This window comes from Kogia breviceps, chromosome 19 (assembly GCF_026419965.1).
Source record: "Kogia breviceps isolate mKogBre1 chromosome 19, mKogBre1 haplotype 1, whole genome shotgun sequence".
NCBI classification, from domain to species: Eukaryota; Metazoa; Chordata; class Mammalia; order Artiodactyla; family Physeteridae; genus Kogia; species Kogia breviceps.
The window spans coordinates 7844373-7870180 of NC_081328.1; the positions used below are offsets into that span (position 1 = coordinate 7844373).

Genomic DNA, 25808 nt, shown 5'->3' on the forward strand with positions numbered 1-25808 from the left:
TCAACTGATTCTAATGTTTTCTATACTATCTTTGAAATCTCTCTCTCTCCCATCTCCCTCTCCATTCTCCTTCCCAGGTGACCTCAGACAAGTCACTTCCCCATCTCTGGACCCGGATCTGCTCACCTATAAAACTAGATTTTCCTAAATGGCCTCAGAAGTCCTTTCTTCCCCCAGCATTCTCTTATCTATCTGCTTTACTTCTCTCTTTCTAAAAATTTATTTATTTATTTATCTCTGGCTGCGTCGGGTCCTCGTCACTGCACGTGGGCTTTCTCTCGTTGTAGAGAGCGGTGGCTTCCCTTGTTGCAGAGCACGGGCTCTAAGACACGTGGGCTTCAGTAGTTGTGGCTTGCAGGCTCTAGAGCGCAGGCTCACTAGTTGTGGCGCACGGGTTTAGTTGCTCCACGGCATGTGGGATCTTCCCAGACCAGGGCTCGAACCCGTGTCCCCTGCATTGGCAGGCGGATTCTTAACCACCACTGCACCACCAGGGAAGTCCCTACTTTACTTCTCGTGCCTGTCTTGATAACTTACTTCTCAGTTATCCAAACAACTTAAGCGATTAATCATTCCTCCTTTTAAAAAAATCTTTTTTCAAGAAAACTTATAAATGTCCCCTAGGCTCTAAAGTTCCATGAAGGGCTTTCTTGATCACTGCTTATCTCCAATGCCTGGCTCAGTACCTAGCCCGCAGCAAGCGCTCAATAAATATTTGTTGAATAATTGGATGGATGGATGGATGGATGGATGGAATGGCCACCATATGCCTGTGGGGAATAATGAGATGCAGGGGGACACGTTAGCAGTTGGTCGGCTTAAGAAAATCAAGGTCATCCTGAGAATTACCCCAGTTTAGACGTCTGCAAGTGCGTTATGAAACAAAAATGTCTGAGAAACACTGGAATCACCATCTTAATGATCTATGGCCCATCACTTACCTAATCTCTTGTGATCTTGTTCAGTTATTCTAATTTGAGGGGAGCTGCCCTCTGTCAGGGGTGTGATATTCTTTAGTCACGTACGTAATAAGGAACATCTGGGGAGGAGAGGGAAGGCCAGGAGGCAGATGCCAGGAGAGGAAAGGGCTCGGCCTGCCTTAACAATGACACCTACCGTTTATTGAGCACTTACTGCGAGCCAGACTCTTCACTCATGCCACCTCACTTAATACTCTGGACAACGCTGAGAGGAAGGTGGTACGATTACCATCCACCCCACCTTAGAGATGGGAAACAGGGGCTCAGATAGGTTATACAGACAGTAATGGGTATATCAAGGATTTGAAGCCAGCTTCAGAGTCTGAGCCCTTGAACCCTCACCCCAGCCTGGAGGCCACACTGACCACTTCAGAGACCAAAGCTTGAAAACCCCTGCAAAGGCTTTGGTGTTGCCACCAGGGTCCCCAGTCCCCTACCCCTCCCTCTACGTGTTTTTGCTCTTTCTTGGTTATGTGACCAAGTTTTCGACTTGGCAACATGGTCTTGGAACCAAGCCAGGAGGGGGGAGAGATTCCACAAGATTTGTGATGGAACCAACTCTAGTTTGTCCTTCCTATTAACGAATCTTGTTCTCACTACGTCATCTCTCGGGTCTGGGGGCTGCCACACAGCTCTCGTTGTCAGTGTGTCCAGGGGTCTTTTGTCCACGTCACTGATGGAAGAATATATCAATAACAGGTGATCACGGTCCTTCTAAAAAAGGCTGTTCTAGATGAGTTGAGATGACACAGCTGTGATACTGGGGCTACACAGAAGGATGAGAACACTTGGACCACATCACATACCCAAAGAGGTGTTTCCCATCAGCGTTTACACCTTGGGAAACTGGACTAAATCCAACAATGCTGCCATTGCTGACAGCAGGGTTGGAGCCTCTCTTTAGCTCTCAGATAATGTTAGAAACCCACCTGTTACATCACGGTGACTCCTTATCTTTGATTTCAAGCAATCTCGTGCCACTTGAGCACTCATTTGTTTTCCCACCAGAACGGGCACCCGGTGACTTTTGGCCATTTCCAAATGCCAGACGTATCCTCGGAAGATGAAAATCTGCCTTCACAGAGGTTAATCAGAAGTTTCTCTCGCAGCCTCGGGCAGGCCTCTGGGAAGAGTCTGAGGGATGAGTGAGCTGTGCTGGGCAAGGGAAGGAGCCCACAGCTCCCTGACGTGACCGCGCGGCCAGCCCGCCGGCATTTGGATGTGTCAGTTTTGAGTTGCATTTTCAAAACCCTCGTTGCTTTACAGCCACGCGTAGCACACAGGAATGCGATCCAGGGGCTGAGCACGATCCAGTGGGTCAGCCAGCCCGAGCCGGGAGACAGAGCAGCAGCAGAGGCTCTTCTGGAAAACGGCCACACTGAAGCCTGGACTGAGGCCGCGGCTGCATCCGCTTAGCCCTGCTTCCCCTGGGAAACGGGTCCTCCGGCCTCCACTTCGCGCATGGAACCAGGAAGGGGGAGGAGGTGACCTCACAGCGAGGGCCCGTCGGGGTGGAGGTGGGAGGCTACACCTTCCTCCACCACCCACCTCCTTCCAGAGCCCAGCGTGGCCGGGACCTCTTGTTATCGGTCTCCCAATCCCCCTTCCGGAAGCCGCCCCTCATCGCCCCCGAAGGGTCCGCGTTTACTTCCGGTACACCGTGGAGGAGGAGCGTGGGAGAGGACCGGGGAGGAGGGCGTGGAGGCAGCGGGGCGCCAGGAGGCCCGGAGGGGTCAGGCGGGGGAGAGAAGGAGGAAAAGGCGCTGATGCTCCGGCCCTTCCCGTGCGGCCATGTCCGAGAGGGAGAGCCAGGAAAGCTCGGGAGGCCAGTGCCCCGTGTGCTACGAGAAGTTCTGCGATCTGGAGGGCGCCAGCCGGACGCTGCGCTGTCGCCACGTGTTCTGCCATGCCTGCCTGGTCAGGTACCTCCTCTCCACGCGCGTGGACGGGCAGGTCCAGAGGACCATCGTCTGCCCCGTCTGCCGCTGCATCACCTTCCTCAACAAGAAGAGCTCCTGCTGGCCCTCCCAGCTGGACAAGAGCTCTCAGACCCTGGCCGTGCCCATGGGCCTGCCGCCCGCGCCACCGCCGGACACCCTAGGCCACGCCAACCCCCTGGCCCTCTCCCAGCCTTGCTGGAGGCCGTCCCCGAATCAGGGCGGCCAGCTGCCCTTGAACCCGCCGCCCGGCCTGCCCCGGGAGCCGCAGATCTTCATCATCAGCTGCCACGGGATGCCTCTGGGGGCGGAGCAGGACAGCATCCTGCCCGGGCGCAGCCTGGCCGAGCCCTCGGAGGTCTCCCAGGTGCCCACCTCCACCCGGTCGTTCTGCAGCTGCTACTGGGCCCTACTGCTCATCACCCTCATGGCCGTGGTGGCTGCCATCCTGCCCTGGGTGCTGCTGGTGAGGAAGCACGCGTGAGTGGGGCACTGGCCCGAGGGCCGCTCTGGAAGCTGCCCGCTCACACAGCCAGGCTGCCTGGGGGCGGCCAGCCGAGCCCTGAGGGGTGGCCAGGGGCAGAGGGGGTGTTAGGACCGTGCTGGCTGGGGGCCCAGTGGCATCTCCCCACCCCCGGCTCCCCGCTCCCAGTGCGTCCCAGACGGAACAGGGAGGCCAGGGCTGGTCTGAGCAGCCAGGCTCTGGGCTAAATGAAATGGAAACTCCAGGCTCCAGGCCAGGGAGGAAAGCGTGATGGACACCCCTGCTCAGAAACAGCAGCAGGGGCCATGCCCTCAGGGGATACTGGCCCTTCCTCTAGGCTACAGCCGAGTAAGGCAGGGAGATGGGCGGCTGCTCCGTCCTGTGGGCTCACCAGCCCGAGGGGTAGTCCTCATCTGCCAGGTGACCTACCTGAGGCCAGCTGGGGTTCTGCGTGGGGTACACCCTGGAGGGGGCCCAAGGGCAGGACTCCTCCAGGTCAGAATTCCCGGCCAGGGTCCTCCAACCTGCTCCAAGCAATAAACAGAAGGGGTGGCGCAGGGGCCAAAGGCACTTGTGTTTCCTGGAGTCTCAGCCCCCGTCCGTGATACCCCACAGCTGGGCAAGGGTGCCAGCCTGGAAGGTCTTCCCTGAGCGAGAAGCGGATCTCAGGGAGCTCCTGGAGGAAAGAACAGAAAAGGGGAGCGGAGGCCACATCAGGAGTCGGAAGTCTGTTGACAGAGGCTGAGGCCAGCAAAATGGCCCACAGAGCCAGAGGTCTCCCCAAGCCTCCCCAGCCCAAGAATGGTCCAAATTTTGAGTCTTGGGGTTTTCAAGGATAGTCTGGAAGGCGGGCAGTGCAGGGGAAGCCTGGTGACCGGGACTTGAGTCAGCTGAAAAGTATGTGGGCAAACGAACCCCTGGGGCCTCCCTCCCAGCCCAGGTCCTCCTCTTCCTCATGACCAGCCGCTCATTAGAGGCCACACCAGCCAGTTCCCGGGGTGGATTCCCAGGCTGGGCTGGGTGAGGAAGGGTGGGGAAGAGACAGCTGTGCTTGGCAGGGATGCTTCTGTCTCAGTGAACACTGGATCCCAGCTGTTGTCGGCCACTGGCCAAGGTCACACCACCTGGGGACCCCGCCTATGCTGGGGGTCCTTGATGAGGACACTAGCAAAAGCTCAGCTTGGGTCTTGTCTGGGGAGCGAGCCATTCGGGGAGAGGTATTTTCTGTTTACTAAGGCCCGTAAGTCAGTGGGCCATCATCTTAATTTTAGGGCTAAAAACAGCAAAAACCTCAAGCTGTTTCCTGAAATGGGTGGTTCAGAGGCCAGGTGTGCCAACAGCCAAGCTCTCCACGGCCTCTGCCTCTCTCAGCAAAGCTCGCTGTCTGTGGGGAAAGAAGTAGCTCCCTCTTACCTAGTTCCTAAAAGCCTGTAGTGGTGGTCATTTGGGGACCATTAGGGGATGGGCTCCACCTGCAGGGGATATTGGGACACAGGGAGAGTTGATTTAATGCACTTACGGGCTTCTTTTCAAGACTAGAGAAGAACATAGGTGCTATTGGGGGAGGTACAGGTGGATTCATGGGAAAAATGTTTTATTACAGGAATTAAAATGTTAAATTTACAAAGACTCTACTGAGTCAGTTTTAACCCCAGCCAGGCTGCTTCAGTGTCATGAATTTCTGGAGACCTGCTTTTAGCCTTTTCAGATTCTGTTGTGTTTGCCAAAAGTTAATTTCGAAATACCTGTAGTGTTTCCATATTGTGCAGTCGTGACTTGTAGATGGCACTTCTTTTATTTTTAAAGAATGTCAAAAGCTATATATTTTCTCAAAGATTCCAGACACATTGTAGATGCATGTGGGAGGCGCTGAGCTTGGACCTTTAGGATAATTCATTTTAAACGAAAAAGACCATCCGAAAACACAAATGCAAATGGCTCTTAAACATTTACTCAGCCACACTTGTGAAAGGAGTGCAAATTACAATTCTGCTGGCATCCCATTTTTCACCTGTTAGCTCGTCTAAACCCACCCTGCTGCCAACGCTGAGGGAAGCAAGTGAGGTTGGTAGGAAGGGATACTGATAAAACCCCTAGGAGGGGGGCTTCCCTCGTGGCACAGTGGTTGCGAATCCGCCTGCCGATGCAGGGGACGCGGGTTCGTGCCCCGGTCCGGGAAGATCCCACATGCCGCGGAGCGGCTGGGCCCGTGAGCCATGGCCGCTGAGTCTGCGCGTCTGGAGCCTGCGCTCCGCAACGGGAGGGGCCACAACAGTGAGAGGCCCGCGTACCGGAAAAAAAACAAAACAAAAACAAAAACCCCTAGGAGGGGAAATTTGACATTATCTATCAAATGTCCACTTTGACCCAGCAATTACGGTTCTAGAAAGGTGTCTGACAGATACACTTGCACATTGCAGCACTGACATATGTAATTGCAGTGTTGTTCTTAAAAACAAAGAATTGGGAAAACCCTACATGGCAGTCAGAAGGGGCTGGTTGTGTAACTTAAGGTGCAGGGACTGTCATGCAGCTGTGAAAAGAACAAGGAAGGACCTGCAAACTGACTCTGAAAGTCTCCAAGATCCAATGGCAATGGGCAGAGGCAAGCTGTGGAACGCTGGGTATCCGATACTACAACCTGTGTAGAAAGTGGGGGCATAAGAATTTACTTTCTGGGGCTTCCCCGGTGTCCAGTGGTTAAGAGTGCGCTGAGAACGCACTTGAGGACACGGGGAGCGGGAAGGGTAAGCCAGGATGAAGTGAGAGAGTGACATAGACTTACAAATACTACCAAACGTAAAACAGCTAGCTAGTGGGAAGCAGCCGCATAGCCCAGGGAGATCAGCTCGGTGCTTTGTGACCACCTAGAGGGGTGGGATAGGGAGGGTGGGAGGGAGACGCAAGAGGGAGGGGATGTGGGGATGTGTGTATACGTACAGCTGATTCACTTTGTTATAAAGCAGAAACGAACACACCATTGTAAAGCAACTATACTCCAATAAAGATGTTAAAAACAAACAAACAAAAAAAAACGACGGCGCTTCCACTACAGGGGACACGGGTTCGATCCCTGGTCAGGGAACTAGATCCCACATGCCGCGTGGCGTGACCCAAAAACTAAAAAAAGAATTTACTTTCTCATTTGCTTATTTGTGCATAAAACAATCGGGAATATTCGAAAAAAAACTAGTAAGAGTGGTGAACTGTGGATGGGGATGAGAAAATGATGGAATGGGAAGGGAACGTCTCCCTTTACCTTTGGTATTTGGGGATTTTTGAACCAAGTAAATGTAGGTATTATTCAAACATTAAGTTGAAAAATTATATTAGAAGCTAAAGATATCTTCAGTGTACACACTTGTTGCCTGGTGGGGAGTCGGCCCCGAGAACAGTTGGGAGCCGCCAGACTGCTCTTCCTGTGGTTCCAGAGGGTCAGCTGATGTGTCTCGTTCGAGGTAGGACATCTTAGGCTTAACAGGCGCCCAGGAAGGAAGGTAAACGTTTCATGTGCTCAGCGTTCCGAAGTTCCTGTGGATTTCTCTGGGCCCCCCCATTTAATGTGCTCGTTTTGATCCCCTCTTTCTCCCTTTTTCTTCTGGCCGCGCTGCGCAGCTTGTGGGATCTTAGCTCTCCAACTTCCCAGGCCCCTGGCAGTGAGAGTGGGCGTCCTAAGCCCTGGACTGCCAGGGAATTAATTCCCTGTTTTGATTCCCTCTCCTCTCTCCGTCCTTTTCGTTCTCAAATAAAATCTTTCGCTTTAAGCAACCACCCTGGGGTCAGGGCATTACAGGAAGATGACATAGATAGATAGATAGGTAGATAGGTAGACGGATGCCCCGAGGTTAAACAAACTGTCACTCCTCTCTTTCTCCCCTTGTCCAGAGGCATCTCCCCCACCCCCCCACCCCCGCCTTTACACTCACACACACACACTCTCACACACTCACTCAACTCCCTTTGCCACCTCCCATTACAATAACCTTTAACTCTCATACACAGTCTAGGCCGACCCAGCGGGCCGCAGGCCAGGGCTGCCAGGAGCCCGGGCAGGCACATCAGAGACTGCTCTGCCCCTCGGCCCGTGACCTCTGCCCTCGGTGAAGCCTGATGGCGCGGGCAGCTCTTCTGCAATCACCACTTCTCTCTTTGACCTCCCTCACAATCCAAATGTCCTTTTTTTGATACAAAATAAACAAGCTTGGCCCACCCTCACAACTTGTCCCTTTCCTTCGTCCTCCTCAAACCCACAGCAAAGGAACGCCACAACTAATTCTCAGCACAAACTTCTGGCAGTTGCTACAAGCAGTGCCGGTGCAGGCCCTCTGGGCTAGTTCCCTCCACCGGGAACACGCTCCCCCGTGTCTACCTGGAAAACTCCTACCTAGCTTTCCAGAAACAGTTCATGGGTTACCTATAAAACCTCCCCCACCCCTTACCTTGGTGAGAATTGGCCGCCCCTATGCTGTGTCCCCCGCCGCATTCCACCATCTTCCCGAGACACTTAATAATGCGTGTTTGTTCACAAGTCCGTCTCCTCCTTCTAGACCACGTGCTCCCTGACGAGAGGCTAGATCTTAACTGATCTTGCTAAGACCGTACCAAGTGTCCGGCAGAGAATTTAGGAAAGAGTCGAAGCTGGATAAATATCTGAAGAATGCATGAGTGAAGGAATGAATGGGTGAACAAGTGAACAAGTGAACATGACGGTCTGTGGTCCAGAAAAGAAGTTTAGTCCAGGGATGTAGGCATGAAGTCTGGATACTAGCTACTTTGGTGTGTCTTAGGGCTACACAAACACCACCCTCAAAATGGCCCTAAGGAGCCAATTTAAAAGGACTCACTGGGGGACTTCCTTGGAGGTCCAGTGGTTAAGACTCAAAAAAAAAGGACTCAACGTAAGAAGAATGTGGAGAGAGGGCAGCCAGGCGAGGCGGCCAGAGGTTCATGTAGGGTGGAGCCATGACACCCAACAGACACTTGTGAAGAGAAACAGACTGTATAACTAGGCTAGCAGTCACCTGCAGCTGCGGGTACAATTTCCAACGATCTTCACACCGTATAAAGTGGTTATGCTTCCACATGGTGGGTGGGCTGGAGTTGAATTTCGATGACTGTGTTGGATGGAGGGAGGGAGGCCTGAGAGGCTTGGGTGACAGCAGAGAATGATGGGGAGGCTGAAGAAACAGAGAGGACCTTTGTGGGAAGAGAGAAAGATGATGGGGAGGCCTGAAGAAGAGGCGATTAAGGAAACTAGGAAAGACAGTGAGAGGAAAGAGAAGGTGGAGACCAGAAAGGAAGGCAGGAGCCTTCAGCAGCTCCCTACGGCTTTCCGCGTCCAAATCAAACTCAGCTCAACCCCAGAGCCCATGGGCTCCTCTCTGAATCCCTCTCACGCCAGCCACAGGGACCTGGCACCTGGTGGCAGTGTGTCGTGGGCTTCACGCCTCCACGCCTTCCCTCTGCCTCCTAGAGCTAATTCTAACATTCCTCAAAAGTCACTAGAGGGCTTCCCTGGTGGCGCAGTGGTTGAGAGTCCGCCTGCCGATGCAGGGGACGCGGGTTCGTGCCCCGGTCCGGGAGGATCCCACATGCCGCGGAGCGGCTGGACCCGTGAGCCATGTCCGCTGCGCCTGCGCGTCCGGAGCCCGTGCTCCGCAACGGGAGCGACCACAACAGTGAGAGGCCCGCGTACTGAAAAAAAAAAAAAGTCACTAAAGGGTGACTTCACCCCAGGTCTTCCTGGACCCCAGAGTTCTCTCCTCTTCCCGAAGCACCCAGGCACCAAGGAGAGCCAGGGTCAGTGAGCACTTCTCTGGGGTCCTGTGGTTGTTAATTTTGCTGTTTAGCTCATCTCTTAGACAGTGAGCTTCCTGCAGGCAAAAACGTTGACTAATTTCCTTTTGTAGCTCCAGGGTGCAACCTGGCTGTCCCATGAAAGATGTTCCATAAACACTGGTTGAAAAGAATTGCAGCAGAAGAATTCTGCTCTCACTGAATTTTTGAAAAACAAAATCCGGGGCTATATCTTCACAGCATATTTAAGAACACAACTGTTTTTAAATCATGAAAACACATGTTCTTGACTGACTCCACTCTGGACCCTCAAGAATATGGTTTCTCACTCTTTGACTTGACCTCAGTGGGTTCCTACAAATTGGGACCATATAGGGAATTATCAGAAGGGGCTGGGAAGCCATCCTGCACGGGTTCGTCTATAACCTATGGGTTCTGTATAAACTTCCACGAGCTCCTCTCACTTCTCTGTGGCTCAGTGTCCTCATCTGTAAAACGGGACAATACCAGAATGGCAAGGCTATTTGGTGGATTAAAGGAGCTAAAAAGCAGTGAGTAGAAGAGTGTCCCTAAGACTCTGCAAGCTTACTACGTCTTAAGTATCATGAAACGTGTCTTCCCCTAGTATGACACCTGTGTTATTCATTCAACAGAAACCGATCGCTTGCTACGTGCGCGGCCAGGCACGCGGCGGGAGTTCACCCCGCACTGCAATTCTTCTTCAGGAGAGCGCACCCCCTTGCCCTGCTTCCATCAGATCCTGAACTGAATGAGAGCAGGCAGTAAAATTAAGAAAAGGGCACAGTGGGGCTTCCCTGGCGGCACAGTGGTTAAGAATCCGCCTGCCAGTACAGGGCACACGGGTTCGAGCCCTGGTCCGGGAAGATCCCACATGCCGCGGAGCAAGTAAGCCCATGAGCTACAACTACTGAATCCTGCGCTCTAGAGCCCGTGCTCCGCAACAAGAGAAGCCACCGCAATGAGAAGCCCGCGCACCGCAACGAAGAGTAGCCCCCGCTCGCCGCACTAGAGAAAGCCGGCGTGTAGCAGTGAAGACCCAACGCAGACAAAAATAAATAAATAAAATAAAATTATTTTTAAAAGAAAAGGGCACAGTTCTCTACGTGGAAAGGCTTCCTCACGCCGCGCTCCTTCAAAGTGTGGTCTCGGACCAGCACCCTCGGCATCACCTGGGAGCTCGTGAGAAACGCGCGTTCAGACCTACTTCAGCGGGGTGGGGGGCGGCCCCAGTCCTCGGAAGGCCCCTCGCCGGCAGGAGCCGAATCTCGGGCGGGCCCCGGGCAGCAGTCAGCACACACATTGGTGTTGGGGCGGCTGCGGGCGCCGGGCTGGAGCTGATTGGTTACCTGTCAGGCACACTCGACAGGCCTACGCCCTTGGCCCGGGATGTCCAGGTAACCGAGGTGACCGGCCGGCCGGAGTCCCAGCGCCACCTGGCGGTCAAATATAGGACCTGCCCTTTCCCGGCTAAGGGAGTACCCGCTGCCCGGTGTTCGAGTTAAGGGACACGGGTCCCTGGGGCCGCTCGCTCCCTCAACACCCGCCGGGGCAATCAGACCCCAAGCAGCCCCCGCCACTTGCCCGGGAACCACCGTTCCCAGAGGACGCAGCTGCAGAACCCAGAGCTCCCACGGGAGGCACCGGACCTGGAGAAGGGTTCTGCAGTTCCCCTCCGAGCCACGAGATGACGCTAGTTATCAATTTCTTTCCCAGTTTTCCCTCCGCGTTCAAACATTGCGCCTCTCTCGCTCCAAGAAACATCGGTCTCGCGAGACCTCTCAGAAACTTACAAAACCGGAAGCTGTGTGTGGATCTCTTCCCTTTTGTGGCCATCGCTGAAGTGCCAACGGGTGAGTTTACGGGGGTAACGCGTATAATCCGTAGCCATCCGTTCACGGGCACGGTGTATCCCGACCCCGGCGGCCCCGATACTGTTCCGGTGGCCGAGTAGCAGCCTGGAAGTGGGGCCAGGATGGTCTCGACCTGTCTTTCTCCTAGCTCAAGGACCGCCGGGGTGGGGAAGGGAGGAGGAAAGAGGACTTGGGGACTTGGAAACGGGAGCTGAAGGAGAGGAAGCCTATGGTGATTGAGTCTAGTCTGGGCAGTGTAGTTTCCTAAGGAATGGTCTCGAGATAGCTTCTTGGTAAACCTACGGAACTTTCAGACGGCGCTCGCCCATTGGAAGGCTTTTTGGACCCGAGTTATGTGCATTTTCCAGGTTCCGGATGAGGGCCTGATTTCATTCATTTGGTATGGGGCTAAATATGTTCACGCTCAAGTTCGTAGATTAACGTTGGTTGGTCTTTCTAAAACGTGATGTGATGTTTGAATTGTCAGTCTGCTTTGCCCTAATTCAGCGGAAATAGAAGTCCTGTTTTAGCTTCCTCACGCAGTAGTTATGCAGTTTGAGAGTGTAAACAAAAAGTTTAACTACAACAGGTGTGTTGGTAATGGAACATTCTTCTGTTCCATAAGCAAATACAGAAAACATCCTAGTAAAGCAATTCACTACAAGCAGTTTTTGATGAAGTTAAAGAGTGTGACAGCTTTTGTGAGCATTCCAAACTTTCAAGATGAAATTGTTGCAGTTACTTGTTTGTAAACTGAGTGAGATTTGGTCATTTAAGGGTTTGCACCTCTTTTAACTTTTTATTTAGCCGAAATGAAGTTCAATCCCTTTGTGACTTCTGACCGAAGCAAGAACCGGAAAAGGCATTTCAATGCGCCTTCCCACATTCGCAGGAAGATTATGTCTTCCCCTCTTTCTAAAGAGCTGAGACAGAAATACAATGTCCGATCCATGCCCATCCGGAAGGATGATGAAGTTCAGGTATGTGCCGTGTTCAGGTCATCTTGGCGAATATCCCGCAAACTAGGCATAGACGATGGATTGCATTCTGAGAATGATACATTTGAGACATTGGCTCCCAGAACAGGATTGCAAAAGGAGTTGAGCTGGGGACTAAACAAAAAGTATGCAGCTTTCTTCACCTTTACACTTTGGTGAAAGTCAGTTGCCTCAAGCGTCAGATGCAGGCGTAATTAAACAGAAGAAAGGGGGTTTGGAACCAGAATATTAGTTTGGAGTTATCTTTTTCTGGGTATGTTTGGGCATTGGAGAGGCTTTTGAGGACCAGTAAACAATTCTGTGTCTGAGTCAAAATCCATATGTAAGTTACACCTGAGCTGTAGTTTCATATGATTGAGAGTACCAGTAAATAATTTGTCAAATCTATTTAAGTGAAAATTTCTATTGTTTCTTAGCTGTAACTTGCAGCTAGTGATTAAGATTCAAGCCGTCTCTAAAGCAGCTTACATGTTACCAGCATTTCATGAGATGAATAGCCATTTGTCGCTCCTCTGCTGGTGCTAAAATTGCCAGTAGGTTTCGGAGGCAGTCTCCTCTGCTTTCTGCGACTGGGAAGAAACGTGTTCAGAAGCACCTTGGTAAGCTGAGGATCGTTGGGACTCCCGGGTACAGAACGATGTTAGTTAACCTCAGGGAAAGAAGTGGCATGTTCCCTTAAATATTAGCTGCTGCCCACTCTTCGGCACTTAGTTGGGCCCTTTAATGGGTTGTGAATTTAATATTTATGGCCTATTCCCTTTGAGATGGAGTGACAGTTTCCTTGTCACCTTGGTACAAAAAACCAAGGTGGGCTTGTTCCTCGTTTTTAACCTTTTAACAAGCCCACCACTGCTGGTGGATCATCAGTTGTAGGATGCACTGTCCATCACTGTAGCTTTATATGGAGCATAGTTTATTTCCAGGTTAATTGAAGCCAGAGAGAATTATTGGCACATGTCCATTAATGATTAGGTCTTTCAAAATTGGAAGATCCTGTATATCTGATGAAGTGAATGATGTTTACCTGATTCATAGGTTTCCTGATTTTCAAGTTTAATATTCTTTTAACCACATATATCTTTTATTTTTGAATTTGCATGTAGGTTGTACGAGGGCACTACAAAGGGCAGCAAATTGGCAAAGTAGTCCAGGTTTACAGGAAGAAGTATGTCATCTACATTGAACGAGTGCAGCGGGAGAAGGCTAATGGCACGACTGTCCACGTGGGCATTCACCCCAGCAAGGTGGGCGTTTTTCAGAATGCTTGAGAGGGGAGAAGGAAATGTTCAGTTATTCTATATGTGTATTCAATGTACCTTTTCCTTAAAAGCTATTAGTAAGCTGATCAATCAATCTAAAAATGAACAGATCTTAAAATCTAGGAAATCGGGTGATTTTTAGATGATATGGAGCTGATACCCTGTGTATTAAACAGAATTGAGTAAACAGTAAGGCACATTTACAGCCCTGCAAAGTAGGTATTAAGTCATTTGCAGAGGGAAAAAATCTGGACCTCAGAGTCTAGATCCCATAGATAGTGCTATCTAAGCCAAAACAGAAGATATTGGTCTGATTCTCATGTCCTAGACTTTAATGTGAATTCTCCAATACTGCTGTCTAATTTCTCTCCATTAAAAAAATATGTTTAATATAAAGGTAATAAATGTGCTTGGTGCCTATTCAAATCATGAGGTGTTCGTTTTTTAAGATCTTGAGTTGGCACCACAAATCTAATCTTCAGACTACAGGCAAATCGAAAGACTAGTACAGCTGTTGCACACCTTTCACCTAGAATTCACAACTACCATTTTCTTTGCCCTTTTCCCTACCCACTAGTGGATTACAAACATCGTGGCACTTCACCTCTAATTACTTCAGTGTGTATCTCTTAAGAGCGAAGACTTTCCCATTCTTTACTACAGTCTTATTTTTGCCCCCAACTAGATCAGCCATTGTCAAGGTCACCAATCCAGTGACCGATTCTTAGTGTTTTATGAACTTAATGCAGCATTTGACACAGTTTATCTCCCTCTTTATGGCTCATCTTCATCTCTTATTCCAGACAAACCTCAATATCCAGTTGACTAGTTTGCATGTCAACTTAGATATCTAATCAATCTCAAACCTGACATTTTTGTTTGTTTGTTTTTTGTTTGTTTGTTTTTTGCGGTACGCGGGCCTCTCACTGTCTGGCCTCTCCCGTTGTGGAGCACAGGCTTGGGATGCACAGGCGCAGCGGCCACGGCTCACGGGCCCAGCTGCTCCGCGGCATGTGGGATCTTCCCGGACCGGGGCACGAACCCGTATCCCCTGCATCGGCAGGTGGACTCTCAACCACTGCGCCACTAGGGAAGCCCTCAAACCTGACATGTTTAAACTCCTGGTTTTATCCTTGAATGCTCTTGCAGTTTGTTACCGCCACTGTGTGTGGCAGCTTTGTCCTAATGGCTCAGGCCAAAATGTCATTATTATTATATACCCCACATCAGTCGATAAAACCTGTTGACTGCTGTCACGTTGTATCCAGAATATTGTTACCATCAGAGTGGCCTACAAGACTGATCACCAGCTACTTTTTTTTTTTTTAATTTATTTATTTTTGGCTGCGTCGTGTCTTCCTTGCAGCGCACAGGCTTTCTCTAGTTGCGGCGAGTGGGGGGGCTACTCTTGTTTGCAGTGCGCAGGCTTCTCGTCGCGGTGGCTTCTCTTGCTGCAGAGCACGGGCTCTAGACACACGGGCTTCAGTAGCTTCAGCACGTGGGCTCAGTTGTGGCTCGTGGGCTCTAGAGCGCAGGCTCAGTAGTTGTGGCGCACGGGCTTAGTTGCTCCACTGCATGTGGGATCTTCCCCGACCAGGGGCTCGAACCCGTGTCCCCTACATTGGCAGGCGGATTTTTAACCACTGCGCCACCAGGGAAGTCCCATCACCAGCTACCTCTTGATGTCACCTTATCCCACTCTCCGTGTTCTAGTCCACTGGCCTCTTTACTGTTCCTACAGCCATGCTACTCAGTGTGTCTGCTGGTTGGCAGCATCACCTGGCAACTTCATAGAATTGTCCACTCTGTTCCCAGGTCTACTGAAGCAGAATTTGGGGGTGGGACCTGGGGTCTCTTTTAACAAGCCCTCCAGACACACTTAAATTTGAGAAACACACCTGTTAAACTTAGAAGTTCTTCTGCCTCTGGACTTTTGTGCTTGCTGTTCTGCTTGGAATACTCTACCCCTCTTATCAGGTCTCTGTTCAAATATAGACCTTTCCGTGAGGCTTTGCCTGATCTCGATTATGATTTAGCCCCTGTCCTCCAGCATTCCATCTCATATTAGATATAACCTCCATGGCGGTGGACATTGTCTTTTGGTCGCGATGCTATGTTTCCAGACCTTCAGTGCTGTCTTTGCCTTCCCTCACCTTCCTTCCTAAGACTAAAATTTATCATAATCTGGGTGTCTTTAGTGACAATTCTGTTGAGATAAGGTCTGTTCTATGACTTCACTAAAGGTTTTGCAGGTTGAAGCATGTGTGAAGGCTACATTTAATTTCCAACCTTGTGGTACTAACGTTACAATAAAAACAAAAATGTGTATGACTTTGTTAGCTTATAAAACTGAGATGAGAGGAGTGGCATAGTTGAAACGTTTTGCAGTAGAAAAAGCTGATTTTCTAATAAAGCACAGAAGAGGACGTGAGAAGAACCACCAGTGCCACATTGCCTTCTCCTTTGTTGGCTGGTTGGCTGAGCTTTAGTGAACATTTAAGCCAGGTTTGGGGGTAAAGAATCATTTCTAGCACTTCAGAGTGTGTAGGCATCCACTCGCACAGGTGTGGGGAATGGCACTGAGCGCTGGGCCTTCCCGTGAGTTCTGTGTTGGTAACTGTTGAAAGCTCAGGAGCATTTTTTTCTTATTTGTCTGCAGGTGGTTATCACCAGACTAAAACTGGACAAAGACCGCAAAAAGATCCTCGAACGTAAAGCCAAATCTCGCCAAGTAGGAAAGGAAAAGGGCAAATATAAGGAAGAAACAATTGAGAAGATGCAGGAATGAAGTAATCTTGTATACAACTTTCATTAAAAACTGTTAAAATGAAGAGTCTTTGTTTATGTGTGGTGCTTTGAGACGCTGACTAGATTTCGGTGGGTCAGTTTTCAGGAAAGTTCAGGTGATGTTAACTCTAGAATCTAGGGGCAGACGGCTTGATTCCAGTAATGAAAAGTACTGTTTAGAGAGTGTTGGTTTTTTAACCAACTTTGAGCATCAGTTCTTTTTAAAAAAAGTATTTATTTTTAGCTGCGTTGGGTCTTCGTTGCTGCGCTTGGGCTTCTCACTGCGGTGGCTTCTCTTGTTGGGGAGCACGGGCTCTAGACCACAGGCTTAGCTGCTCCACAGCATGTGGGATCTGCCAGGACCAGAGCTCGAACCCGTGTCACCTGCACTGGCAGGCGGATTCTTAACCACTGCGCGACCAGGGAAGTCCCAAGCATCCGTTCTTCAGTGATTGAAATGCTTTCTAACAATATTCCGAAATCGGGACTAATAAAATAGTGATTTTCTTTTACAGCAGGCAGCGGCACTTTGGGGTAAAGCTGAATACCCAAGGACCCCCTTTACCACCTTGTTTTCTGCACTGATGCTGTGTGAGTGCTGTTAGACCAAAATGAATCTTTAGCTTAAAATCTGAAGCAAAAAGTGCTGACCTAAAATGTAGTTTCTCCTAGAGGTTTAAGCGATACCGTGCACAGAGTAATTGTTGGCAACGCCTTCCTCACTTCAGACTTAAGCATTTAAACGTGTAGGACAATGAATGGGGTTTACTTTCCAGGCTGGAGGCGAGCACTTACTCATCTTGGAGCCTTTACGACAACATGGGGAAATAGGTGACCAATTCTGCCGTCGCCGGAGACCTGAGTTAGTGGCTGACTTAGCCAAGGTCGCACCTGGGCCGGCGACAGCTATCACCTCAGTGACCTCACTCACCGCAGCTTCCGCCGAGCACGCTGCAGGCTGGGCAGGACCCCGGAACACAGGCTTCGTAACCGAGAAAAGGAGTAAGATTCCTTCCCGACGCGCCGTCTCCGGACGGCCCCTCAGGAGGGGCGGGGCTTCCGGCCGGCGCGGAGCCGCTTCCGGCCGGCACGGCCGGCCTCCGCCGCCGCGGGCCCACGCGGGCGGGAGGGGACCGGGCGGCGCTGGCGGACGCAGCCGTGGGTGGGGCGGGCTCCCGACCCTGCGGCCCTGGCGTATTCCTTTTCCCTTCCGGACCTCCCTGTCCTGCAAACCCACGCGGATCGGCCTCTCTTCCCGCTGGCCTGGCTCATTCATTTCACTCCTCCCCCGGAGTTGGCCGCCCTTGGAGGAGTGGGCGGGCCCGACTAGCAGGCGGAACCCGCGTGGAGCCTGGCGCGGTGGTGCCGAGACCGCGGAACTCAGGACGCCACAAAGGACTTGATGCCCGTACCGGGTTTTCGGGAATAATCGGGAGTTTGCATTGTGGACGGTGCGGGGACACTGCACTAAGTGCATTATCTGCATTATCACCGAGTCTTCCCAACACCTCGTTGTGATGGAGAGTGGTATTCTCCCCATTTTATAGTTGCGGAAAATGAAGCCTCAGTAACTTTGCCCAGCCTACTCACACAGTAAATGATAGCGTCAGAAATTGACTTACCATGCCTCTGCAGTGCCTCTCTTCTATACCTGTAAGCCAAGTGTTTGACAAATGCCCTTTGAACATCTTTCGTCTCAGCTCTGTATTCGTCTGCGCTCTGAGGGGATACAGCGAGGTAGAAGCCTCAGCCCCTGCCTTCTAGGTGGTTTGTACACCTGAACCAGTCGACTGAAAATGCAGAGCGCTCCAGTGAGTGGTGCGGGCTGTTCAGAGGCGGGAGAGATGGCAGTCAGCTGGAGTGCGTCAGGAAGGATGCTGATTTGAGCTGGGTGTGGTTTGGAAGAACCTGTTCCAGGTCCGGGACAGCCAAAGCAAAGACTCGCAGGTGGGTGAGGAAGGAAGATCTTTCCAGTTTTCTCTAAACAAGCTCATTTATCAGCCCACCAGCGCAGATCATACCAGGAAGTTGGCCATCTTTCTTTGGGGCCTCGTTTGTTTCCTTTTGCTTTAGAACACGTGTTGAAAACTCAGGTAACTACAGGGGTGGGCAGCTAAGGTGAATAGTTAGTAGCTGGCTTAAAGACTGTGCGGAACAGTGTAGACTATCTAAAGGGAGTGGCTGCCTCTCCACTCCAGCCAGTTGTTGCCAAGTAGCAAAGCTCCCAGTGTGACTGGATCGTACCATTTTTCATGAAAGCCAGAAATCTGGATTTTTATATGAACTCCCCAGTCTGTAAATATAGGTAAACCATTCCATTTTTAAAAAACAAACACTGGCTAGACTAACCAACATATGTCTATTAGCCAGATGTGACCCTAGGGCCGTGCTTTAGAATTTCATGGTACCGGGTAAGGACCATTTCTCATATTAAAGACTGAGATTTTTCCGTCTTTTGATTATAAACTATTTTCAGCATGTTTTCTTCATTCTTTTATAAGATGGAGATGAGGCCTTTCCTTCCCGTGTATTTCCTTGAAGGGCCTCAAATGGCAGCCAGTGCAGCCAATTTCTGAGAGATGCTGGTTTCAGTGAGGAGTCTGGAAGGTGCTTCTCCTGGATCCCATTGAATAGCTTGTGGTTTCAAGTCTCTTCTAAGGACTGTGGGATGATAATACATATTCTTTGGGAAACAAAGCCTCGTATCAATGATTATATGGGACTGGTGCATGAAACAGACTGGTTTATTTACTGCAGGACTTCTCAGAGCCTTTAAAAATGTCAGTTTGCACTGAGGGTCTTGAGCTCAGGCTTAAAGAGCATATTATAAACATTCTGTTTCTTCGATTCTGAAATGCATATTTTTCACCTTTAAAAAACCTGGATGTGTGGGCAATTCCCTGGCGGTTCAGTGGTTAAGACTCTATACTTCCACTGCAAGGGGCACAGGTTCAGTCCCTGGTTGGGGAACTAAGATTCCGCATGCCGCACAGCGTGGCAAAAAAAAAAAAAAAATCTGGATATGTTCATTTAATATAGGGCCTCAGTTTTTCCTCTCAAAAGAAAATTGTCATTATGTCAGTGGTTTTATAGTCAGTAGTGTCTTTAGAATCAGGAATGTTCCATGGTTAACCAGTGATGCCAGTGGAGGGAATTCGAAGCCTTTTTAGTGGAGGACATTCAGGATCTGGAAGCAGGCTCAGCTTAACTGAGACTCTTGCTCAGAGCTTTTAATTGTTTCCATCGGAACTTCCCTGGTGGTCCAGTGGTTAAGTCTCCACGCTCCCAATGCAGGGGGCCCGGCTACCATCGCTGGTCAGGGAACTAAATCCCACATGCATGCCACAACCAAGATCCCATGTGCCACAACTAAGACCCAGCACGGCCAAACAAATAAATATTTTTAAAAAAATGTTTCTATCTTTCTCTGCTTCTCAGGATTCTGCCCTACCCCTCAGCTCTTCATCTAACGGCTGGCATCTTGGGGATCTTGTTTTCCTAAGATTATTGGAGTTCCTGTGATCATCACATGAACTCTTCCCCTGGCCTCATCACCATCCTGTGTTCCAGAGTTGTTCCAACTAACGAACCTCAGTTTAGACACCTGAGTATCAAGTTCTCTTCCGGAGGAATTCTCCAATCTCGGTGGAGTGTGGACTCCATTTGGGGTATCTCTTTGGCATGATAATCTCCTGACATATCTCTGTGTCCCTAGATGTAATCTTTTCATTTCTGGAAACAGGCCCTGCTGCCTCTTCAGAACCATCAAGCCTGTACCTGAAAGTGTCTCCCGGCCTTGGAGTGCTCAAGTTCTCTTGGACTCTCTGCTTTGTTCTGGAAATAATGTGGGCTTCAGCTCAGGCAGTGTCAAAACAGGTCAGGCCTACAGACCTCCCAGGAGGACAAAACCCCTCTCCCTCACCCACATAGCTGGACTCATCTTGCTGGATATGAGACCTTTCCTCTCCCTCTGTTATCTTTTCTTTGTGTAATACTCACATGACTGACATTCAGTCGTGCATGTGGGCACGCCTTTGTTCCCAGCACCTCCACTGTCTCTTTCCTAGTCCTGCTACAGCTACTCCTTAGCCCAGGACCCGAGACAGAAGCGTCCTTGTGGCAGCAGCCGGCGTCATTTCAGGAGGCAGTGACATTTGAGGATGTGACTAAAGATTGGAAGTGTCAAGAGGCCTCTCAGAAGGATTGCAGCAGGGGCACAATGCTGGATAGTTGCAAGAAGCCAGTCCCTCAGCGTAAGGACTTGTCTTCAGTTACTAATCCTGTGTACAATCGATGGGGAAAACCATTTAAAAATATCCCAGGAATTCCCTGGCCCTCCTGTGGTTAGGACTCCACGCTTCCACTGCAGGGGATCCGGGTTCGATCCCTGATCGGGGAACTAAGATCCCCCCGCCCTCCCCGCCCAACCCTGCCGCAAGCCACGTGGTACGGCCAAAAAAAACCCAAAAAAATCCCACCGCGTTCTCCTTGAGTCTCCTAAAATGAAGACAGACTCTTCAGCCACAAGAAATTAAGTTGATTGTGGGAAAGCTAAAAAGCTCTCTCTGGTGCTAACTTCAAGTTCACAATTTACTATTGTTATGTGGGTTCCTTCTAGCAACATTCTCCCATTTATATTATTTTAAAAGGAATGGAGGATGAGATATCAGCCTATTATTGCCTTAGGCATTTCCGTTTGTCCTCTTCAGTTAGCAAAGACAAGTTAATAGGTTTCACTGTTTGAGCTAACAGTTTTATTAATTACTTTGTCTAAAGTCAAAAATTACTACATATTTGTATATATATCTTGCTGATTTAAAATTCTGTTGACATTCTCCGGTTATGAATGGGCCCAGTGGGCCCTCTAGTTATCTTTATTCTTTGTTTGTTTATTTATTTGGTTGTGCCTGATCTTAGTTGCAGCAGGGGGGCTCCTTAGTTGTGTCATGTGAGCTCTTAGTTGCAGCATACATGTGGGATCTAGTTCTCTGAACAGGGATTGAACCCGGGGCCCCTTCATTGGGAGCGTGGAGTCTTAACCACGGTGCCACCAGGAAAGTCCCTCTAGTTATCTTTATTCTGTTACTGCTTTACACAATTACTTTAGTGATCTTTCTTCTTTATGTTCAAAAATCGGATGAAAGAGTTAATGAGGAACTTTGGAGCAAAAGTCTTCCAGATGGAATATCAGCAAATTTAACCTTGTACTGTTTCTTTCTACCTTTCGTAGGATCCTTCTTAACAGTTCTCCATGATGCCACAGAGAGCTGGAAATGATCCCCCTGGTGTTTCAAATTCAAGCGAAATGGAAAAGGAGATAAGTAACATGAGAGAAAAGTTTCTCATCAGCGTGACAAAGTTAGTGGAAAGCAAAAGTTACAACAGCAAGGTGTTTTCCAAAGAAAAGTACTTTCAAACAATAAAGGAAGTGAAAGAAGCTAAGGAGAAGGGGAGGAAGTCATCACGTGATTATCGCCGGGCAGCAAAATATGACGTGATCTCTGTACAAGGCACAGAGAAACTAATAGAGGCTGCTCATGGAGAACGAGATCGAATACGGTATTACGTACACAAGGAAGAGCTGTTTGATATTCTTCATGACACACATCTCAATATTGGCCATGGCGGGCGGACACGCATGCTCAAGGAGCTGCAAGGAAAATATGGGAATGTCACCAAAGAAGTCATTGTCTTATATCTGACTCTTTGTAAACAGTGCCACCAGAAGAACCTAGTATCCAAGAGAGGCCTCGCACCCAAGCCCATGCCATGTAAGGACATTGACTCCATATGCCAAGTTGAAATCCTTGACATGCAGTCAAATGCTGACGGTGAGTTCAAGTTTATTTTATATTACCAGGACCACTTGACCAAGTTTATTATTTTGCGGCCATTAAAAGCCAAACAGGCCCATGAGGTGGTCGCTGTCCTGTTGGATATTTTCACAATTCTTGGTACACCTACGACGTTAGAATCTGACAGTGGCTTGGAGTTCACAAACCAGGTTGTCAGTGAGCTCAATGAGGTGTGGCCAGACCTAAAGATTGGCCCTGGTAAGTACCACCCTGGCCAAGGCCAGGGCTCCCTGGAGCGAGCCAGCCGTGACGTCAAGAGCATGCTAAGTGCCTGGATGCAGGGTAACCATTCACATCACTGGGCCGAAGGCCTGCGATTCATGCAGATGGTGAGGAATCAGGCCTTTGATGTTTCCTTGCAGCAGAGTCCATATGAGGCGATGTTTGGTTGTAAAGCCAAATTCGGACTCTATTCCTCACACTTACCCCGGGAAACCGTGGCTGTTTTACAGACAGAAGAAGAACTAGAAATTGCTGAAGAACAACTAGAAAGCAGCCTTTGGATCAGGCAGGAAGAAAGAGCTGAGGCCGGAGCAGACCCATCTGACATGGACGAGGACGTCAATCCCACTCCTCCCAAAGCTGCAGGGCCCAGCACCTCCCAAGGGGCCCCAGGTCTCTTCTGCTGGTGAACAGACTCCTGCCTCTGAGCACCGTGTAGCCACCTGGGAGCTGTTGCCAAGGCCCCAGATGAAAGGAATGAAGGCCACACTCTCAGGAAAGCTGTCCGTGGTAGTCCTGGCTCACAGGGGGAAAGCAACTTGGGTCTCTGATCTCGGGCTGCCATAAAAAATTACCACAAATGTGGAGGCTTAAAACAACAGCACTTTCTTCTCCCTTAGTTCTGGAGGCTAGAGGTCTGAAATCAAGGTGTTGGCAGGGTTCATCCCTTCTGGAGGCTCTGAGGGAGAATCCATTCCATGCCTTTCTCCTTTGGTGGCTGCCGGCAGTCCTTGCATCCCTTGGCTTAGAGTAGCACAGATCCGGTCTCTGCCTCGTCTGCACGTGGGTCTTCATGTGGCCTTCTCCCCTCTGTGCGCTCCTTTTCTGTCTGTTACAAGGACACTGTTGGACACCAAATCTATGTCGTTGGAATTAGGGCCCATCCTAATTGAGGATGATCTCATCTCAAGATCCTTTTTTTTTTCAGTTAATTTATTTACTTTTGGCTGCATTGGATCTTCGTTGCTGCAGAGTGGGCTTTCTCTAGTTGCGGCGAGCGGGGGCTACTCTTCGTTGCAGTGTGCGGGCTTCTTGCTGTGGCTTCTGTTGTTGCAGAGCACGGTCTCTAGGTCTGTGGGCTTCAGTAGTTGTGGCACACGGGCTCAGTAGTTGTGGCGCACAGGCTTAGTTGCTCCACGGCACGTGGGATCTTCCCGGGCCAGGGCTCGAACCTGTGTCCCCTGCATTGGCAGGCGGATTCTTAACCACTTTGCCACCAGGGAAGTCCCTCAAGATCCTTAATTTCATCTGTGAAGACCCTTTTTCCAAGTAAGGTCACATTCACGGGTGCTAGGGGTTTGGACTTGGACGTATCTTTTTGGGGGGCTGCAGTTCTACCAACTACAGTCAGTGGAAGAGTATGTTTGCCTGCAGAACATGAACTGATGGGGTCTGAAGCCTGTAGAGCTGGTGGGACTGCCCTACATATATCCAGTGCCTGTTCCTGCTTCTAAACACATAACCCAAAAGATGGGGGCATCAGAGAAAAAGATGTAGGTGAAGGACAAACAACGAGAAGAAAAGAGGTTCATCTAACATGCCCCAGAGATTGCCTGCCCCACCAGGCAATCAAGTTTCCTGCTTCAAGAGAAACCTGATGGGGGCTTCCCCAGTGGCGCAGAGGTTAGGAATCCGCCTGCCAATACGGGGGACACGGGTTCGAGCCCTGGTCCGGGAGGCTCCCCCCATGCCGTGGAGCAACTAAGCCCGTGTGCCAGAACTGCTAAGCCTGCACTCTGGAGTCCGTGAGCCACAAGTACGGAGGCCCGCGCGCCTGGAGCCCGTGCTCCGCAACGGTTCAAGCCACCACAGTGAGAGGCCCGCGCAGCGCAACAAACAGTACCCCCTGCTCACCCCACAACTAGAGAAAGCCCATGTGCAGCAACGAAGAACCAACATAGCCAAAAATAAGTAAATGGATAAATATATACATAAATTTTAAGAAAAAAAGAGATACCCGATGTACCATGCCCACCACAGGAATTACTGTGTGATGTGTCTGAAACATATTTTTAAAATAGGTCAAAATTAAGGCATGGCTGGAGTTTGGGTGAGTCTGCCAGTTTTCTATGCCTCAGGCACAGCACAACATGTATTCCTGGAAAGGGTCAGTGCATTCCAGGAAGTGACTAGTAGCAGGGAAACAACTAAGGGCTCCAGAGCAAAATACAAAACTTGGCCTGAGGTCACTGCTCCAACCTGAGAAGAATAGAGCAAAGGCCAGTCTGGGCCATAGTTCAGAGTAAAGGGAAGAGTAATGCCCAGGATCTGTGCACTGCGGTATTCTCAAGGCCTGGAAGAGTACATAGCGCATCGGAGGTGTTCAGTAAGGATGTGCTGAGTGAACGAATGCTTCTTCAGAGGTGGACACTGGGGAGGAGAAGGGGCCTGCAGTCTCTTACTCTCCCATTCATTCTTCCTGCATCTCAAAGCCACTCTGATTGCCCCTGGCGCTGGTTTCCTCTTCTGAAAGAGGCAAGAACAGTCCTGATGCCGCCTACCTCATGGGGTCATTGTGAAAGACAGTGAGATGATAAACGCATGTGAAGTTCTAGATGTGAGTTGTCCTTGGCTATCAGCAGATCTTATCCTCCTTGTGAGAGTTGCAGATCTCTGTCCCTTGCCATTCCTTTGCTGAGTAAACAGTGTTTAGCTGGATATCCAGGAAGGCTGCGTTATTATTAGAAAGGAGATGATAACACTTTCCAGTTTGTTTGGGGGGACCAGAGTCTTGCTCTGTCCTTGGCCAGCACCTCACGTTCCATCCTTTCTGTATCACTCAGGCTAGCAGGGCCTTGGACGCCCAACTCGACGGACGTTGCCAGCCCTCCCCGCATGCTGACTTCCTGGTTGCAGAGCAAACCAGGAACGGCGTCATCAACTCGTGTGGGTGAGAGGTGAAATCAGGCAGGACACTCCTACCTTTCCCCGGGGGGGTGGCCACAAATAAACTAGGCTTCCGGAGCTGCTGCATCAGTCTTCCTCCTTTCCTCCTTAGGGTTGGCAGTGGAGAGAGCTGGAGGGGACATCTAGACCCAGTCCAGCCTTACTCTGCAATAACACATTTCAGCATCTGGATCAGAACTGACTGCGTTCAATTTGCCAATATATTTTGTCCACCTAATGTTTTTTAAATGTAAAAAAATTAATTGCCATCACTTTCAAAACAAGATTTCATATAAAAATCTGGATGGGGCTTCCCTGGTGGCGCAGCGGTTGAGAGCCCGCCTGCTGATGCAGGGGACACGGGTTCGTTCCCCGGTCCGGGAAGATCCCACCGGCTGGGTCCGTGAACCATGGCTGCTGAGCCTGCGCTCCGCAACGGGAGAGGCCACAATAGTGAGAGGCCCGTGTACCACAAAAAAAAAAAAAAAAAAAAAATCTGGATGTCCAGTACCTCTTGAGAACTTGGAAGATCTGGCCCCCCACATTTTTGCAGGGCAGCAAGGACCAAGTGGTAACCCCCAGGAGGCAGGCCTGCGTTCTATACTTGGCCACCATCTGGGCCATTCCAGTATTTTTGCATATGCATTTCTGTGGCCTGTTGCTAAAGAAAGCAAATGAAGTCAGAATGTGAATAAAGGCCAGAAACAGACCCATGCCTCTTATTTATGATAAA

The 25808-nt window shown here is 50.1% G+C and overlaps 3 protein-coding genes across 5 annotated transcripts; all 3 read left to right on the top strand.

The window, feature by feature from the left end:
• The first annotated feature begins 2680 nt into the window (after positions 1–2680).
• Positions 2681–3401, top strand: RNF222 (ring finger protein 222). Its single transcript, XM_067021839.1, has one exon. It carries the CDS (start codon positions 2772–2774, stop codon positions 3399–3401), a length of 630 nt encoding a protein of 209 aa, XP_066877940.1. The 5' UTR covers positions 2681–2771.
• A 7589-nt stretch (positions 3402–10990) lies between these two features.
• Positions 10991–19649, top strand: RPL26 (ribosomal protein L26). Of its 2 annotated transcripts, none has more exons than XM_067020886.1 (4): positions 10991–11068; positions 11876–12048; positions 13170–13310; positions 19551–19649. In XM_067020886.1, the coding sequence occupies exons 2-4, from the start codon at positions 11881–11883 to the stop codon at positions 19632–19634; spliced, it is 393 nt and encodes a 130-aa protein (XP_066876987.1). In that variant the 5' UTR covers positions 10991–11068; positions 11876–11880; the 3' UTR covers positions 19635–19649. The 2 variants fall into 2 exon arrangements, with proteins under 2 accessions (XP_066876987.1, XP_058903512.1); XM_059047529.2 differs by lacking the exon at positions 19551–19649 and adding an exon at positions 15985–16161.
• Positions 17228–25123, top strand: KRBA2 (KRAB-A domain containing 2). 2 transcript variants are annotated; one of them, XM_067020884.1, is made up of 3 exons: positions 17228–18059; positions 19855–20365; positions 21343–25123. In XM_067020884.1, exon 3 carries the CDS (start codon positions 21364–21366, stop codon positions 22597–22599), a length of 1236 nt encoding a protein of 411 aa, XP_066876985.1. In that variant the 5' UTR covers positions 17228–18059; positions 19855–20365; positions 21343–21363; the 3' UTR covers positions 22600–25123. The 2 variants fall into 2 exon arrangements, with proteins under 2 accessions (XP_066876985.1, XP_066876986.1); XM_067020885.1 differs by lacking the exon at positions 19855–20365.
• The last annotated feature ends 685 nt before the right edge of the window (positions 25124–25808 follow it).